The sequence below is a fragment of the Paramisgurnus dabryanus genome, chromosome 2, assembly GCF_030506205.2.
Source record: "Paramisgurnus dabryanus chromosome 2, PD_genome_1.1, whole genome shotgun sequence".
Lineage (NCBI taxonomy): Eukaryota > Metazoa > Chordata > Actinopteri > Cypriniformes > Cobitidae > Paramisgurnus > Paramisgurnus dabryanus.
In genome coordinates, this window is record NC_133338.1 from 1907894 (window position 1) to 1928075 (window position 20182).

The 20182-nt window shown below is 39.8% G+C and overlaps 1 protein-coding gene across 1 annotated transcript in view; it reads right to left on the bottom strand.

Moving 5' to 3' along the window:
• Window positions 1-19919, bottom strand: part of LOC135783390 (uncharacterized) — a 43840-nt gene extending 23921 nt beyond the window's left edge. Inside the window, exons 1-6 of the mRNA XM_065294067.1 lie at window positions 19890-19919; window positions 19757-19808; window positions 10842-10889; window positions 10204-10468; window positions 8171-8304; window positions 6896-6916 (exon numbers count right to left, since the gene is read on the bottom strand). Coding sequence (XP_065150139.1) covers window positions 6896-6916; window positions 8171-8304; window positions 10204-10468; window positions 10842-10889; window positions 19757-19808; window positions 19890-19919 — 550 coding nt within the window. The remainder of the gene's footprint in view (window positions 1-6895; window positions 6917-8170; window positions 8305-10203; window positions 10469-10841; window positions 10890-19756; window positions 19809-19889) is intronic.
• Window positions 19920-20182: the final 263 nt, after the last annotated feature.

Here is a 20182-nt window from a genome sequence, read left to right on the forward strand (position 1 = left end):
CTAGCTTCGTCGATATTCTGACTGACTAGAGATTCAATAGATATTATTATAGCATGCAAGATGGTGGTTTCAAATCATTATGAACCTTATGAACCTTGAGATGGAGACCACTGGAGATGATACAGCATCATCACAAGATAAGAAATAAAATAAGAATAAAATTGAATGAATAAATGATTAAATAAATTAACTACTTAATGTAAGAGTTACTAAGTAAATAAAATATAATTTAATTAATGATAAATGAAATTAATGTGAAACACAAATGCATGCTTCTACTCAGATCTATCACAACAACAACAAAAATTCTTCTCCAAAGACGGTTTGTTCATTCAGTTACCGCACATGGAACTGTTGATACAAAACAATAAGACTTTATGAATCATAAATACACTTTTATTTTTATGTAATGTTAATTTTGAAATGTTTTTCGTTGTTGTGTTGTGTAAACATACTTAGCCAGCGTAGTCTTCGCTTCAACTTCCTGAGGGACTTTTGTCCAGTTGAATGTGAAAACCGAGAATCCTTTAGAAATCAGAGCGGTCTTCATCTAAAGAGAAAACATTATGTTAAAATATACACACGCTATACTGAATCAGTGTAACTGTGTCATTTGTGTGATTCCTCCAGCAACCACTGGATGTCACTGTGTTTCCTGATTCCATATAGACAGAATTACTACAATATTGTGTAGTGATGGGGGAAATTAAGCTTTTCAAAACGTTCAAAAACACCACACACGCTGGCAACACCTGCCGGTCAAAATAGTGTAAAGCAACAAGATCAAGGCCAAAACATAATGCGACCTTTTACAATTGCAAATATCTTCGATAAATACCATTAAATATGAGTGTTCCCTATCAAAAGCTTTACTCGATGCTGCGCTGCTAAGCGCTATGGGGAAACGTCTTTATCGTTGACCAGCTGAATATAGTGTGCAAACACGTCAATGAAATTGACCCGGAGGTATATAGCCTCGGTTGATGACGACATCACAGCGCACCCGATGCGAGGCTATAAAATAGATGAGCAACAGCTGTGTCATCAGGTCTTTTTATTTTCAGACCAACTACTGAATGAGTGTGTGCTACACTAAAATGCAAATCTCTCTCTTACCTTTTGAACTTCACTTGAGATCTTTGTTAGGAGTTAGATTCCAACAAGATAGAGTGCAGACTTTCTCTCTTTCCGATTTTAAAGGAGTTTAAGTTAAAAGGAAAATATGAGTAAGAAGAGTCACGAGCAGTCTAAGTCGTGTTTGTTTTCGCTTTATGGCGAAGGACGACACACACTTAACTGTTTTGTGTGTTTGGGGGAGGAGCATGCGGTCATGGCTTTGTACAGTCTGATGAGTGCGAGCATTGTGAATCATTCACAATATAAATTATTCGTGCTCGCCGTGATTATTTCTGACCGCAACCTTAAATTAAGTTATATTTCTTCGCGTGATTCCGAAGCGCACTCCGGTGTTTCTTCGGGTAATGTGGGGGTAATTATAATAATGACGTTGATGATATCTCTCTTGGTTCTGCGGAGTTTCATAAACCAGCCTCCGAGCGTTTCTCGCGCGATGAAAGTCGGTCGAGGAGCTTCTCGAGGTGGTAATACGCGCCAGGTTGCAAATTGATTGGCCTCGCGAGCCAGAGAACCCCAAACAAAGCAAACTAGCGGATAGGTTTCTATAGTGACAAAGGGAGAGGACGAAACATGAGCCTCTCTCTTTCTTTGAGGATCTCCATGGTGAATTAAATAAATCATGGGAAAGACCATACTCATTGTGTGCTTCATGCCCACGGCGTCAATTTACGACTATCGTGGGTACGAAGACGCGCGGATATACCGAAATGCCACAGGTGGAAGAGACGCACGCAAGTTATCTCTCGCCTGGCTCGGCATCCTCATTAAAGAAGCCTACCCTGCCCACGAAACCGTGTAAAATAACTTCAGCTCTCGTGGGCAAAGCTTATCAAGCCGCAGGTCAGGCTGGTGCTGCGCTGCATACTATGGCAATATTACAGGCATACCAGGCTGATCTGTTAAAGGATTTGAGTGCAGGCGAGACGATGGACAAAGAGACATTTGACGAGTTGCGTATGACTACAGATCTGTGTCATTAAATAAACGGCTCGCGCTATTGGCTGTACTATGTCTGCTCTGGTAAACACAGAGAGGCATTTATGGCTAAATCTGTCAGGCATAAATGAGAAGAATAAAACTTTTCTTTTAAATGCCCCTGTTTCCCCATTGGGTTTATTTGGTGACACGGTTGACTCCGTTGTCACGAAATTCACTGAAGTTAAAAGCATGAGGGAATATTCCACTCTTTACAGTAGGGCTCGCCGGCGGGCGGGGCATATCATGTTACATCAGATCGCTCCGTCCCGTTGCCTTTACGAAGCCTCTCCACCTCCGCCGCCTCTGGGCTTGCGGGGGGGGGGGGGGGGGGGGGCGGTTTCCAGCATAATGTTAAAGGCCCTCTGTCTTCAATGTTAAAGGCCCCCCGTGCAGGGTTTTTAGCATTCCCCTAAGAGGAAATAATAAAATTAATACCATTATCAGAGAGTCTGGCAGCGTGGAAACTCCTGCCAGCCGTTTCTGCTTGGGTAATAAGCACAGTACACTTAGGATACATAATCCAATTTATTCGTCGTCCTCCGCACTTCAATGGCGTGATATTCACTTCCGTGAGACCGGAACGAACGCATGTACTGTTGCAAGAAATACAAACTCTACTGATGAAAGGGGCCATAGAACATGTTCCCCTTCCAGAGAGAAGGTCAGGCTTTTACAGCAGATACTTCCTGGTTCTTACAGTCTGCCTAGCTTTATCACTCCGCACACACACAAAATGTATGGATGCAGCACTGGCTCCATTGAGACTCCGGGGCATCCGCATTTTAAATTACATGGATGATTGGCTAATACTAGCAAAATCGCGATAGGTGGCGCTCCAACACAAAAACATTGTGTTAGCACATCTACTTTTTCTAGGGTTGAGACTCAACGCCAAGAAAAGCGTTCTTTCTCATGCCCAGAGAATGACTTATTTAGGGATAGTCTGGGATTCGATTACGATGCGTGCACATTTGTCTCCCGCACGAATCGAGGCCATTCATCATACCCTGAGCAGAGTCAGGCTAGGCCAGGATCTCACTGTGAAATAATATCAGAGGATATTAGGGTTTATGGCATCAGCATCCACAGTGATTCCTTTGGGGCTGTTGCATATGACGCCGTTTCAGCAAGGCTCTTGCCTCTTTCTGATAGCACCGCGTTGGCTGAACAGAGTATGGTCTTTTAGAGATAATATCTCTCCTCAACGGCTCGCCATGGGCAAGTCCGGAGAGGAGGGGCGTTCTGTCTCATGATAATGCATCTCAGGCCCGACCTGTGGAATCTCCATGTTTGGCTCCTAAGGGTACCAACTGAGGGACACAGGTTTGTCGCCTGATGTTACTGACACTATTTTGAGTGCTAGGGCTCCTTCCACTAGAAAGAATTATGCCTTTAAATAGGGTGTCTTTGAAGCATAGTGCATGACACATAATGCAGATCCTGTTAACTGCCAGTTTGCTACAGTTCTGAGTTTTCTGCAGGAAAAGCTGTCAGCAGCTTATGCCCATCCACTCTCAGGTTTTATGTGGCCGCTTTTTCGGCTTGCCACGCTTTGGTGGACGGGGTGCCGCTCGGGAGGCATCCAACGATTGAGGCCTACAGCAAGAACTAAGATTCCTTCGTGGGACCTAGCTATAGTCCTTGAGGGTCTGGTTCAGACCTCCTTTTGAACCTCTAGAGTCAGCGTCTGATAGACTTCTGACGCTAAAGATGGTTTTTCTAATGGCGATAACTTCTTTAAAAAGAATTGGGGATATGCAGGCTCTGGCGATCTCGCCATCCTGTCTAGATTTTGCCCCAGGAATGGTGAAGTTGATTTTACATCCTTATCTTGATTACCTGCGTAAGGTTCCCTTTTCGACTGCACATCCGGTCATTCTTGAGACTTTCTGCCCTCCGCCGTTCACCACGCCGGAGCAGGAGTTATACCACAAATTGTGTCCAGTCCGTGCTCTTCAGACTTATGTCCACCGCACTAGCCAGTGGCGTAAGTCAGAGCAGTTGTTTGTCTGTTTTTGGGGGCCGCAACAGAGGTGCTGCGGCCACCAGGCAGTCCATATCACATTGGGTTAGGGATGCCATTGCTCTTGCCTTTGAGGCGCGCTGTCAAGTCTCGCCAGCAGGTCTGAGAGCTCACTCCACCAAGGGAGTAGCCTCTTCTACTGCTTTAGTAAAAGGGGCCTCCTTGCAGAGCGTTTGTGATGCGGCAGGCTGGTCCTCTCCACATACATTCATAAGATTTTATAGCTTGGATGCTCATGTCACTCCAGGATCTCCTGTCCTCGAGTCAACATCTCAAGCTGATGTCTATGCCATTTGTCCATAAAAGGGGTATCCCCCACTGCTACTTTTAGTAAGGGGTGCCTCCTTACAGAGCGTTTGTGATGCGGCGGGCTGGTCCTCTCCGCATACATTCATAAGATTTTATAGCTTGGATGCTCATGTCACTCCAGGGTCTCATGTCCTCGAGTCAACATCTCAAGCTGCTGTCTAAACCATTTTTCCATAAAGGGGTATTCCCCACTGCTATTTATTAGGAAGGGGTGCCTTCTTATAGATGTTTGTGAGGCGGCAGGAGCATCCTTTCCGCACACATCCACTATTTTTAGCTTGGTTGTTTATGTCTGAGATTTCTTTGCGGTCCTTGTGCTCACACTTACACATCCGTAAGGGGTCCAGACATCTCCAAGCACGGCAGCATGGGTATTGTCGTTCCCCATAGCGCTTAGCAGCGCAGCATCGAGTAAAGCTTTTGATAGGGAACAGAGGGGTTACTTGACTGTAACCTTGTTCCCTGAAAAAGCGGAACGAGATGCTGCGCTGTCTTGCCGTACAGTAGATGTCCCAGGACTGGTCTTCAAACAAAAGATCTGATGACACAGCTGTTGCTCATCTATTTTATAGCCTCGCATCGGGTGCGCTGTGATGTCGTCATCAACCGAGGCTATATACCTCCGGGTCAATTTCATTGACGTGTTTGCACACTATATTCAGCTGGTCAACGATAAAGACGTTTCCCCATAGCGCTTAGCAGCGCAGCATCTCGTTCCGCTTTTTCAGGGAACAAGGTTACAGTCAAGTAACCCCTCCGTTATTGTGGTAGGTCAGGTGTTGATCACATACTGTATTTTGCATTCTGATTGTAAATCAATCAGAGCTTAGTGAATAATACAGAGCTCAGTGAATTTAATTATTGTTAAACAGAGCACCATTATTTTCTTCAATAATATAAATATTAGAGCACATTTATTTGTGTCTGTGTTCGATGCTTGTACTGTATAACCTCTGCTTTATTGTCTCTAAAACACTTGTAGATAATCCTAAAGCTAACAAACACTTAACTTGTGGTAATTTTAGTGAGATTATTTGAACAGGTTGCAGATATATACTGTAATAATGAGAGTAGTAAATGATTGTGTTAGTCCTGAGATTAACTGATCTGTTCTTCCGACTCGTATATGTTGGGACATGTACTCAGTGAGTGATTGTAAAAAGATGTCTTATAAAAGTCTTTCTAACCTCAATAAGAAGGTTGTTTCTCTCTGCTGGATCTGACACATTGAGACTGGAAGAAAATCTTATCTTCAAGACGTCTTTTATGACTGGAAAACAAACATAGACAAAATGGGGTATTGCAGAGTTTTCAAGAGGATCTAAATCAAGAAACTGTACAATATATTAATAAATCCCCCCACACAAGAAAATCTGATATACACAAAGAAATGTAACATCTTAGATGATGATAATAAAGAGCTGAATGAATTAAACATCATAATTTTATGCTTATAAATATATACAAGTTCATATGGTGTATGTACCCGGTCTTCTGATCATGTTGCTAATTTATCTCTTCAAACACGGATTGGATATCTGGACTGAGTTATTAAAGCATTCTTGTGTTTGTTAAAAAAAGAAACATACTGAATGATACAAAACAACATGATGATGTCATAGATTCTTTTGTGAAGAAGTGGTTAAAGCGGAATTGATCCCAGACATTTTAGCCTGCTAACACGGGTCATTTAGAAATTTGCACGATTTCGATAAATTAGATTGATTCTTTGTTGAAGCAGTATTTTTGTAACGGTTTTTGATGGACTCAATTAACCAGAATGCACTGCGTAGCTCCACCCACTAACCACTGATCGATGCAGCCTTCAGGTTTGTTCGACTATGGAAGTCTATGGTCACTCTCTGCTGTGTGTTTTCCATCATTTCTCAAATCTTCTTTTTTGTTTATCAGAAAAAAATTAATTCATACAGATTTAGAACAACATGAGGATGAGTGAATGGTGACAGAATTTTAATTTTAAAGTGAACTGTCCCTTTAGCCCTTTCCACGCCAATGACGAGTTACCATAAATAATACAAAAAAGTTTCATCTACCAATGACGTTTCCCTGTCGAGTTTTTAAAGTTATCTATAATTTCGCTGTTATACACTAGGTGGCGCTCTTACCCAATTTATATTAAACTGAAGGATCAACTAATTCAACAACATTGTAAACTGAAGAAAGTTTCACATCAAGTGTGTGTGCGTGTGTGTGTCAGATGCTTGTGTGAGAATATATTTATTCCTTGCCCGGAAATTTTTTGCTTGTGCGATTTGATTTTATGATCTTTTTAACTTTCTTAAAGTTATATTTTTTTGGCCATTTTTGCCATTATTTGACAGTGATTAAGGAGAGGGCAGGAAAGTACAGGGAGGAGAGAGGGGTTTGGGATCAGCAAATGACCACGAGCTGGGAATCGAACTCGGGTTGCTGAAAGTGCGAAAGCACCACCTGTCGGAGCGCTGCCCACTACACCATCGGCTCCGACCTTTTTTACTTTCTAATGATAGAAAAGAGTTTTCTGAAATGAATGATAAAAGAATCATTAAGCATAATTTCTGTACATATAAAGTGAAAACAGAGACGATTAAAGATAAAATCATTAATTACATATTTTTGAAATTTTTATGGTCATAACAACATTGACGCTCTCAATTTACTTAGCTAGTGTTTCAGAGGCACGGTCACATTTAATAATTTTCCAGTTTTCTATTATTTCTTTAAACCTTTAAATCTACAATTAATATGCATATTTGTATACATTTGAATTTGCACATCATATTTGTGCGCTGTGTGTGTGTGTGTTGTGTTTATATATTTGTTATATATAAGTATGTGATTAAGCAGTACATTTTATGTACTACATACTGTGATTCATACTGTAAAAATAATTTTCTTAACAATAAAATGGATATATCATTTTAATTTACCACACCATTTAAATCTTAAATTTAAAAACAAATATATAATCAACGTAGTATAGGCATATAGCAAACACTACACTAAAGGGGAACAGAATTCCACAGAAGGCGTTACGTTTTGTTAGCAAACACTGGTCTCTCACAGATACCTGACCGGTTCTCCACTGGTTCTCCCCACACAACAACTTAAAGTGTCTACTGAGGCTCATTATAGTTGTGCGTCCTACAGCTTAGCCGCGATGGCGTAGGCTACACGTTGGTTTTCATACTTCTGCGTTGTCGTCCATGGTGACATGCAAACACGCAGACCGCTACTAGGCAGTATCTACGCGTGTACCCACAGTAGCAGCCCAACAGTCAAAGAAGAAGCAGCTTGGCCAGTAAACCCACAAACGAAGAAGCAGCAGCCGCTTGTTGTATTTGAGAAGACAGCAGCAATGGAGGTAAAAAAACAACAAATTTTTTTTTTGCAGTTTGAGTTAAACCACTCCTCAACTTGGCTCATCTTTGCTCTTACTGTCGCAAGCGGAAATGCCTATGAAGAAATGCGACGACCTGATGGGAGGGGTTCAAGTGGACCAATCACAGTGCTTGTTGTTACATTTTTGGCAAAGTGCGTCTTTTTCAAAGTTTGTCTTTACATTTTTTTTTTTCTCTGTCTGCTTCTTGTGAATTATCTCTCGAGTTATTATCACCTGCATTTTTTATTAAATACAGCCTGTTCCTCTCTCAGTTCTTGGTTACAAATGGACCAGGTTGTATGCCCACTTTTAGCTGTCTATGCCAAAATTACCTTTCACACTATACACCTTTACATCACACACAGTGAGAATTTTTGAACTTCCAGGTATAATGATGTTCACATATCGTCCATTCATCTCAGCACAGGACACAGATACGGACTGACCCGCTGCAACACCATACAGCACACCACATCTGACAGAGAAAAACACTCTCATTATCCACAGTTTTATGTCCATATGTTCATTTTAAGAAGTGTTTCCCCCTACACTTTGTTTAAGCGACAGAAACTTTTCGGGTGGGTTGCAGTTGCACCAACATGTGAAAAAGTGTTGGCCCCTTCCTGATTTTGAACAAAATCCAAACCCGCATGGCCCAGTTTGAAACAATGCTTGCCATTTAAGTCATTTCTAAAGCTTTGGGACTCCAGCAAACCAAAGTGAGAGCCATTATCCACAAATGAAGCACTGGTGAACCTTCCCAGGAATGGCTGGCCGACCAAAATTACTCCAAGAGAGCGGCATCGACTCATCCAAGATGTCACAAAAGACCCCACGACAACATCCAAATAACTGCGGCTTGCCTCAGTTAATGTCGGTGTTTATGACTCAACTGAAAGAGACTGGGCAAAAATGGCCTGCATTTGCTGAGCAAAAAGAACATAACGGTCGTCTCAGTTTTGCCAGAAAACATCTTGATGATCCACTTCTGGGAAAATATTCTGTGGACTGACAAGACAGAAGTTGAACTTTTTGGAAGGTGTGTGTCCCATTATGTCTGATGTAAAAGTAACACAGCTTTTAAAGAAAAAGAACATCATATCAACAGTTAAATATGGTGGTGGTATTGTGATGGTCTGGGGTTTTGCTGCTTTAGGACATGGAAGACTCGCTGTGATAAATTAATTCTGCTGTCTACCATACAATTTTGAAGGAGAATGTCTTGCCATTTGTTCGTGACCTCAAGCTAAAGCGAACTTGAGTTCTGCAACAAGTCCACCTCTGAATGGGAGAAGAAAAATTAAATGAAGACTTTGGAGTGGCCTAGTCTAAGTCCTGAGCTGAATCCTATTGAGATGCTGTGCTATGACCTTTAAAAGGTGGTTCATGCTCGACAATTCTTCAGATCTGGCTCAATTACAGCAATTCTGCAAAGATGAGTGGACTTATGTAGCTTTTCCACTAACATGTGACGTGAAAATACTGAAGATCACTGATTAGTCTGAGAGAAGTAGCTTTACCTTAGTGCTTGCGCTTTCACTAAACTCGACGAAAAAGCTAACCAAGTCAAAGTAAAGTGAGCTGACACGACCTAATCCGACCTGACCTGTGGGGTACTATGCAATGGAAAAACGCCACAAAGTTCCTCCACAGCGCTGTAACAGACTCATTGCAAGTTATCGCAAACGATGGATTGCAGTTGTTGCTGCTAAAGGTGGGCCAACCAGTTATTAGGTTTAGGGGGCAAACCCTTTTTACACAGGGCAATGTGGGTTTGGATTTGGTTTTCCCTTCATAATAAAAACCTTCATTTAAAAACTACAAAGAAAGACATAAACATCTTGGATGAATGACATGGGGGTGAGTAAGTTATCTGAATAATATTTTTTTTTTAAATGACGAGTATTCCGTTAAGAATACAATTTTACAAAGTAAAACCTGGTAAATCTAGTAAACCCCTGCAAATAATCAACAAATAAAAGAAATGTTCAAAAAGAACTTAAACCCCACTTAACCCTACTGAAAAATCCAGCTAAGACAAGCATAAGCTGGTAGCTGGTTTAATGTGGCAGTCGCTGGTTTAAGATGGTCCTCCCAACCTGGCAAAGGGTGGTCAAGGTGGGTCAGCTAGACCAGCTTAAAAAGTGACCAAAACACAGCTAGACCAGCTTGCTACACCAGCTGGGAGACCAGCTAAAACCAGCTCACTTATGCTGATCTTAGCTGGATGTTTCAGTAGCGAAGAAGTAAAAATATGAAGATATTTTAGCCAATTTGTTTATTTATACATATACATGTATAAAGACCGGGTTAGCACTGCTTCAGACTTCATCTTTAACTTAATATGGATGCACAATTACTATAATCACTTAACCTGGTATTATTGTTGCCGTTGTTTTCTAAAGAGTTTCCAATATGAATTTCTGCTCCATCGAGTCGCTGCGCACAGCAGTTTGGTCTGTTAGTGATGACGACTCTAGAGATGTAGAAAGAATCCAGAAGATCCAATCTCCACCAGGGGTTATCAGTTGTGACTTTAGTATGGGTGCAGGTTATGGGTGAAGCGTCAATGGCCCTGTTGGCTTCCCAACCAAACCCTGTGGATGACTGTACAGTCTTTCCTCCTAAAGCCACATTCACTAGAAAAGATTGAAGAAAGAAGAGTCAGTCTGGATTGATGAAACAATACAGTTTCTTTTTGTAACTCTTAATATTGCTTCACAATTCTGTAAATTTTTTAACGACGTTCAATGTGTCTTCCTGTATCTCAATTTGAAGAGAATTGTGTTAGCTGTGCAAACGTCATGGGTTTGATCCCAGGAACACAAATACTGATTAAAGAAATTGCTTTAGATAAAAGCAGCATCTGTCAAAATGTATCTGCGTAAATGTCTTCAATGAGTAAATCTGGGCATGAACCAACCATTTAAAATTGATGAGGAATCCACATAAAGATGTTATGATTATTAGTCTCAACAGCAAAAAAAAAAAAAAAACACTTTGGGGTCTTACCTTCCTCCTGGGCAGTGATGGCACGTGTAGTGGTGAAACCTCCTACACCTAAAGCAAAATGCAAATCATAAACTGAAAAGGATAGTCATCATGTCATCATATTACCCTCAGGTTGTTACAAACTTGCATACATTTCTTTGTTCTGCTGAATACAAATGAAAATATTTTAAAGAAATTTTGTAACCAAGCAGATCTGGGGCATTGATGATTTCCATAGTAGGAGAGAAATATATCTTGTCTTCAGCAGAACAAAGAATTATACATTATTTATACAGGTATTTATACATTATTTTACAAATTTGTCACAGCTGGGTGACAAAATGTTGACAGAATTTTGTTTTTAAAGTGATGATGCATAAAAAATGAAGAACAATTGAAAAAAAACAATACATAAAGAAAAATGTGGTGCGGGCACAAAAGATGCTTCTAAACCAGGGGTAGGCAACGTTGGTCCTGGAGTGCCGATGTCCTGGAGAGTTTAGCCTCATCATTGTGCATCTTGAAACAGCCACACCTCATGTTTTCACGGAGTCCTGTATTTCACCCGAAGCTATTTGTGGTTTTTCTTTACATCTCAAACTATTTTCCTGGCAGTTGTGGCTGTGGGTTCAACAGAACCTCTCATTTTCACTTCTTCATTACAGTTTGAACACTGCTGATTAGCATTCTCAATTTCTTGGATACCTTTTTACAACCCTTTCCTGTTTTATACAGTTCAACTACCCTTTTCCCTGCAGATCCTTTGACAATTCTTGTGCTTTCCCCATGACTCAGAATCCAGAAATGTCAGTGCAACACTGGGGTGAAAGATGCAAGTGTCCAGAAACTCATTGACCTTTAATACACACACAAGGCAAGGCAAGTTTATTTGTATAGCACATATTTCATTCACAGAGGTCATTCAAAGTGGTTTACATAAAAATGGGAAAACAATAAAGAAAGACAAAAAAATGTAAAAATAAGAGTCACACAATTAAATCACAATAAAAACATAGGTACATGAGAACAGCGGTACACACTAATTACAATCATAAAGTCAGGAAATGTAAACTTAAGAGCACAACTGTATAGTAACAAAGTTCGTTCTCAATTCTGAATAGATTGCTGACCTGCCTAAAACACCTCAACCTGAAATGCCCCAAAGCATTTCCAACTTGTCTAGGAAATTCACGCCCTTTTGATTCACAGAATTTAGGTGTGTTTAAATAGTTAAATCAATGACTTTTCAAAACTACAGCTTACAGAATCTGTGTTAGTTTCGTTTCTCACATGTAAGATTTGCATAAAGGGAATGACTATCTTTACCCTAAGTGCAGGAGTGTTTTAAACAGGTATTTTAGGTAATGGTTCAATTAAATGACCTATTATAAATGTACAAACTATTAATAAACCTTCCATATGTTGCCAAGGCATTAGAGTTATAAATTATTATACCACAGGTCTGTTAAATGTTTTATTCTGATTGGCTAAGAAATGTTGCATGTGTGTTGATTATTTTTCAGTAAACCGCACACCTAACTTGTCAAATGTCTTGAAAATAGGCACCAGAGCAATGTTTGTGGTAACGTGGTATAAGATAAATAATTGACTCCGGCCCTTTGAATTATTTGAAAATAATGCACACTTTACAATGTAAATTTACCGCATGAGTATTTGCACATGATGTACTCATTGAGTAAAGCTGCATACATGCCAAAATGGTGTGAACATGCACGTTTATGAGAGCAAAGCATGCTGGGAACTCAATCCTCTTCCTCTCCTCCTCGACCCTCTTCTTAGTTTCCAATAGTCAGTGAAAATGATTGATGTTGTCCCAACACAAATGGATTAAGTAAACCTCCAATTTATCTTAATTGAGTAAACTGAGCCCTAATCGTCTTAAAGGGACACTCCACTTAAAAAAAAATATTCGTAGTTTCCAGCTCCCTAGAGTTAAACATTTGATTTTTACCGTTTTGAAATCTATTCAGACGATCTCCAGGTCTGGTAGTACCACTTTTAGCATGTGTTACACTTTTCCTGTTTCGTGCCCAAGGCCGGTCGCGATCTCCCTTCACGGACTCTGCTACCTCTCGCTCTCTTTGCTTGACAACACACTCACTGACGTCACTCACTTTTACGCTCGTGCAATGCATGATGCATGATTCGCGGGCTAAATGTTCACATTTGTAAAATGCAGAAAGACGTCCCCTGGATTGTGAAGTTCGCCTATGCGAATTTTGCTTCTAATGCTGGAAAGAGCAGCGCTAAATGTTGTGTGTGTAATCGCACAATTGAGGAAAAGACTGGGACAACCTCAAACTTTAACAGACACCTGTCACGGATACACCCAGAAAAGTAAGTAAAATGCTTTCCATTGCCTAACGTTAGCTTTTTACAAAAAATATTATTGACTAATGCATATATAACAAACAGAAGAAGCTAGGGTTAATGTATGTCTGGTTCAGATTACAACATTTTTTTGTCTGTTGATAACTTAAAAAGAGTAACTAAACCCTAATCCAAGTTTTTTTAGTTACTGATCTGTAAGAATGATGGTTTATTAGTCCTGTTCATTGATTTTGATGTACGTTTTTTGACATTTGGATATAAAGTGTTTCAATAATACAATATATGGTGTAAAAACGTCTGAGTGCTGCCCTCTTCAGGTTGAACGGTGGCTACTGCAGTTGAATTTTCCTATTGGATGTTGGGTCCAAAAAATGACTTGTGACGTAAGCAGGTTCAAGCTTACCACGCCCTTGTTATGGAGCTTAGTTCGTCCCCTCTATCTCCGTTGGGATCTGCCCACTTTTCTTGCATTTTTCAAATATTGCCAGTGGGTGGAATCAGGCTCTGACCAGGGGTTTAGTTACGCTTTAAGTTATCAACAAACGTTACTAGTCACTGTGCCAAGGTCACCCACACAATCTCTCTCTCTCTGCATATCGTATTGATTTTTACGTTTTAAGTATTTTTAAAATACAGTGTCCTGTAAAATGCAGGTTTCTTTTTTTCGCTGAGTGTATTTCTGTAATACAGTGTTAAAGGATTAGTTCACACAAAAATGGAAATTTCTTAATCATGTACTCCCCCCACTGCCATCCAGGATCTTTTTTTCTTCAGTGGAAAATAAATAGTTTTTTTTTAAAGAAAATAATTTCACGATGTTTTCTTAATGGACTTCAAAGCCAACTCAGTTGTTTGTTCTTGTTTCCTCAAAAAACAAAATGCAGCATGATTAAACATGCAATTTGTAAATTTTCTACGCTAGTTCTCAATCACAAGTTCACAACAATGGAAGTAAACATATGCTTTTGATGGCGTCGTAAAGTTGCAAAGTGTGTTGCAAAGTGTATATGTCAAATCAGTAAATAAACTCCCTTTGCAATCGTGACAGTGGTGTCATTTTTGTTTAATGTAGAACCTCTTTAATACATTTTATCAGTTGTTTGAAGGTCCCAGAGTGGAGACATGTAGGCACTTTCAGACTCGAATACGGGACTCGAGACTCGACTCGAACTCTGGTAATGGTGACTCGACTTGGACTCGACTCGGACTCTTCTTTGGTGACTCGGACTTGGACTCGGACTCGAACACTGGGACTCGAGACTCGACTCGGACTCGACAGTCGATGACTCGACTACAACACTGTCTACAACAGGGGTTCCCAACCTTTTTTGTGCCAGGGACCAGAATATTCATAAAAAAATTCCAGGGACCAGTTGTCAATTTGAATGCCTCAATTTTAAGATGCATTGTTTGAAAAACAGTAACAGCCTATCATTTAATTACATATAATGAACTAGGTGGCGACAAAGGCTATACTTGCATGAATATCTTTTAAAACTTTCAGACTGGTTCACAAAATGTTTCCCTTTTCTCCCATACAATTAGGTCTACTTCAAAAGCAACTTACACAGCACTCACTCACTAGCAGGTGGCAGTAATGGCAAAATGTATGAAAATACCTGTCAAATCTCTCCAGAACCACTAAAGACAATCACTTCAATAGCAACTTAGTTTTTTCACTTACCAACAGGTGACAACAAAGACTATGAAAAAAGAGCCAGTTTCAACAGTCAGACCGTTTCAGAATACAATATCAAACACACAGTAATTTCTGTTCAGCCTAATCACTAATCAGCCAATAATTTTTAAAAGTATTAAATTAGAGACTAAGCTTTAACCTTTAACAAAAAATACCAGACCAGACCAATGAGAACAAAACTATTTTAATGTGAAAAAACATACCCATTCAAAACAACGCAGAGCGTGCCGGAGTCATGTTTGGGATCATTTTACACCATCATGACTATAAGTTTGCATGTTCATTCGCAGCTTTTGGTAAATGTAAGTTACAATATTGTGTTTATTTTGTGTAGGCATATCTCTATATCTGATTTATCTTATGATAGGATGCATTTGGTTAAAAATGAATGCCGAAAGTTTTACCTGGTGATCCGCAGCTTCAGCGCGCACAGCTCAAATGGCACATGACTAATAATGACTATTGGGACTGTCATATTAAATAACATTATAAAGAGAACAATATTGTAACAAAACATTGAATTATTTTGGTTTAGTTGCCGTGTCGCGTCGTTCCAGAAAGAACACGTTCACAACATGAGCATTCTGAATGCCACATAACTTAGTTCAAAATTCACTTGTGCATTCTCTTAATTTTGTGCAGATATAATTTGTAATGTTATGTTTATTTTGTATATATCTGATTAATATCATCTACTCAGGATACGTTTATTTGCGTTAAATAAAGCGCTAGCAATGCTCCAGTTTACTGGTATCTATTTAAGCACGCACCTCAAACAACAATGCACAGCTAATAATAACAACGATGAAAACACTATTTTATTACTAAATTGTTGTGAATTTATTGGTATTTGTTATTTTCAGCACGTTGTTCCAGGAAGAGCGCATCCACAACAGTCAAAATAATATTTTTAAATTAATTAAATATAAAAAGTAGCTATATTGTTTGAAAATCTTCATTTACTGATATTTCTATTTTGCCAAATTGAAAATTAAATAGAAAATATACTTTGGGGACGGGAGTTATATGAATATGTAATGCGCATTTACTCGGAGTGGGTTGCGCATCCATTACTTGGGTCTTTTTCAGATGGAAAATAACGCTCAAGCTCATCGGACAGTGATGTTAGGTCGCAATGTATCAACTAATGAAATTAGCCATTGAAGTTTGTTGAAGCCCGCTCATCTCTCATACTTCTCTGTCACTTCAGGTGCACCGCGCTTAATTTGTAGTCCGTTCAGATACGATGCGTTGCTAAGCAAGGCGCAAGGTGCTCAAAGAAACACATTTTAATTCATTTATTGTTTATGTTTTGGATTAAATAACATTACATGTCATAGCATTTAAAAAAGACAATTATTATTATCCAGGGACCGGGGGTTGGGAATCACTGGTCTACCACACACACCGCTTTTCGTTCTCTCCCCTAGTACCCTCTTCCCTGAGGTGGTATCTTCTCTTCCATCTCACTTCCTGTCTTTAGATGCTGATGAACCAAAGAGTTTCGATATTTTTCCTATTTAAAACTTGACTCTTCTGTAGTTACACTGTGTACTAAGACCGATGGAAAGCTAAAAGTTGTGATTTTCTAGAATATAGCAACAAACACTAAAAATATATTTAATTTAGGTGTATACAGTTGCTTTGGAACAAAACAAAGACCTCAAAATCGTTGCAATTTTTTTTATACACTTCAAAACATATCAGCATGTCCAAACACAAAATTTAAAGAAGAAAATCAAGGTAAACTGGTTTATCTGAAAGCTTAAAAATCAAAACGGGTCAAATTGACCCAGAACAGGTTTAACTATACTGCTTAACAACCTTCATTATAATTTGTTTAAGAGTACAGTACCAATCTGCCAAATTCACAATATAATAAAGTTGCAATATTTTGTTTAGCACAACATTTTAAAACCATATAAATCTATTGCTGATCATTTCTCAATTGCGGGGGAATCTCATATCCAGACATTGCTAAATACACCTATATACATACAGTGGACAAATTACCAATGCCATTGTAGATATGTGTGTTTTGTAGTGTCCAATAACATAGATAGTGTTACTAACATTTTTTTCATCTAAAGTGAATTAGTCAAATTAAAGTTTGTGTTATCAGTTTTGTGCTATCAATCAAGTGTATTTAGAATTTAGAACAAGTTAAACTTACCAACAAGTACACAGAGACAACTGAACATCCACATCTTACTGTTAAACAGGTCACAATCTCACACAGATGCTTTCTATGTAAGACACACATGAGATGAACATAAATATCTTACATGTCATCTGTATTGCAGAATAAATGATCAAATAAATATAAAGGAGCTGTTATGAGAGAATAGGCTACATCTACATTAAAGTGTATTATTATTTATATGTAAGTGCTGTAAAGAAAATAACTACAATTCCAGATAAATTATTTGATTTCTTTATTTATTTTACTGGAAAATAAGACAGAAAAACTAGTTAGCAATGTATAAATGCAATTTCCCCCATAAAATACATCCAAAAAGACAGAGCTTACCTTTAGTTTCTTTCTCTCCCTCTTTCCTCTTTTTTTCTCAGCTATTCTCTATTTGGCACCAAATGGAAAATCATGTCTTATTGATCCCATGAATCCCAAGTTTATGCAAAGCTAGCTCTTTCAGCATCTTTGTAAAACAAATGAGAAATCACAGACCTTCTAAAGTAAGATGATTCAAATATTCCTTAAAGAATTATGTCAAAACGAATACCTTTAATACAAAGCTGTTAACATCAACTTTCCCACTCAACTTCACATTGTTGTAGTTTACTGCCCTCCAGGTCCACTTCCGAACTTTATAGAGGAGCTGGACATGTAGCTCTCCACATTCCCTGAAGATGGCAGCTCTCTCATCGTACTCGGGGACTTCAACGTCTACCTGGAGAAGCCCTAGGTTGCGGACTTCCACATACCCACCTCCTCACTCGACCTAACTTATAAAAAAACTTTTTTCACACGGAATACTTTTAATGTGTATCTTACGGCAATTTTACTAGGTTCTCTTTACAGGAGTGATCCCAGAACATTTACGGGATGTGGTTGTGTTGACACGGTAGCCTCAAACAATTTTAGAGAATATATTATAGACCATGCTGTGAGTCAGACTTCACCAAAAAGTCTTTGACAACATGCGATTGACTTGTTTATCCATTAAAGTTTAACTTAATTATGCTGAACATTTTCACACAACATTCTTACATAACCTGCAGTTACAACACCAATGTGCAAAACATGATTTGCCTCAAGAAAAAATAGCTTTTCAATACACAAATAATGCTTTGACTTCGTTGCACCTGAACTTGTAATGCATGTAGCGTGGACTTCTCCTCGCACTAGCCTGGTTAAACTACACGCTGGATTTAAAATCAATGAGAGAGTTCCGTTCTCTGCTACAAAATAATTTTCAGAACGCCAAGGCATCAGTGATGTGCAACGAAGTTTAAGAGGTTTGCAGACGAAAGTGTTGCCAGCTGCTGGTCGGTCTGGTGACTTGTATTGAAATATATTAAATAAGAGGAAATAAATTGTCACATTCCCAGTGCTATCGGTTGACAATCTCACGGGCTGTGATATGATGATCTCTCTGGATAATATCGCACAACACTTGATCAGAAAGTTTTTTTTAATGATGTAACTTACCTCACACCAAATTAAAATGACGGTGCATTTAATTCCACAATTCTTATGAAATGCAATAAAATGATTTAAACTGTGTAAGTGACACGGCGTTTCAAACAGTCGTCGGATGAAACAGTGATAATTGCACATTTGAACGACATAACCAGACAAACACTCGCGATTTGCGCAAGAAATGCAAGTTGAGCGTCAACTGTGAGCCATCTGCTTTGTCAGTGTTTGGATTCTCCCCTGGACGAACCCTCGGTCCAAACGCAAGGTGCTGACCTTAAGTCACTAGAGTGTGTGAAGTGTATTGGGTGAGTCTGAGTTGACGGATGTACACCTGAAGATTGTAGTGCTGTGCCGTGTCCCTGTTGTCTGCACTTACCCTTTAGGCCGAGTAGGAAATCCTGTGGGGAAGGACGTACACTGTGCCAGTAGTGACCACCTCTTTTATGTATGCCTGCTCATAACTCCCGACCCTCTTTCTCCATCTGGAGGCAGGTGAAACGATAACAACAAGTAAGGTACACTGAATGGACGTTAATCAAAGCAAAGAGCCACTTACCTGAGTACGCCCCTTGTATGCTAAACTGAAGAGTCCCTTACCTGTGGATACACACCTGTATGCCCCAAAGCAAAGAGCCACTTACCTGAGTACGCCCCTTGAATGCTAAAGCGAAGAGTCCCTTACCTGTGGATACACACCTGTATGCCCCAAAGCTGAGAGTCCCCTGTCTGTGAGTGCGTAGCTGTAAGCCACTTACCTGAGAGTACGCCCCTACAAGCTAGAGCTAAGAGTTCCCTACCTGTGAATATGTATCTGCATGTCTAGAGAGAGAGAGAAGACCTAGCTATTCATTTGGTACATGTACCCGGATGCCCACAGTGACATACCACTTTCCTGGGAGTATGCTCTTGTATGCCTAGAGCTGAGAACCACTTACCTGTGAATATCTTCTTGTATGCCTAGGGTGGAGCCGCAGTTGTCTGCCTTGGACGCGTACCTGTGAAGAACTAGTCACCCCTGTGTATCTGTCTCCGTGCAAGCGAGCCACTTACCTGGGACGTCCATCTCCGCAACGAAGAATACTTACCTTTCTGTGTAAACACCACGGGCCAGCCATAACGAACCTTTGTGTCCTAAAGGAAGTCTAGTTGCACTTGGAGACTCCAGTTGCCCCCGACATAGATGCTGCAGTACAAGGTACTTACCTCCGCTCACGTGTTACTTACCGTGTTTCTCTCTTTGCCTCAGGAAGACGGAAAGGCGCCACGGATAGTCCATCTGAAAGACAGGAAACAGGTTAGCCGGGAACAGTGGATGAAAGTCACTCGAGAGAAGAGTACATATTTTGGAAAGACTTACCTGAGTACTCCTGTGACGAAGTCCAAGCATCCTTGGCCCACACTCTCTGGTCCGAGAGTTTGATTTTATCTCCCCTTTCCCCCTCCCCAACTTACATTTTAAATAATTTAAATACAGTTTGTTTTAAGTATAATTACCTCTTCTCGTGTGTTTTGTCATTGGGGTGCTCTTGGGAACCTCCTCGAGGTGGGAACTAGGAAGGGGCGTGACTTACGACACCTGTGGTCCGCTCCGACCTGTGACATATTATTATTCACTCTGATTGTACTATTTTTCTTTGAAATGTAAGTTTA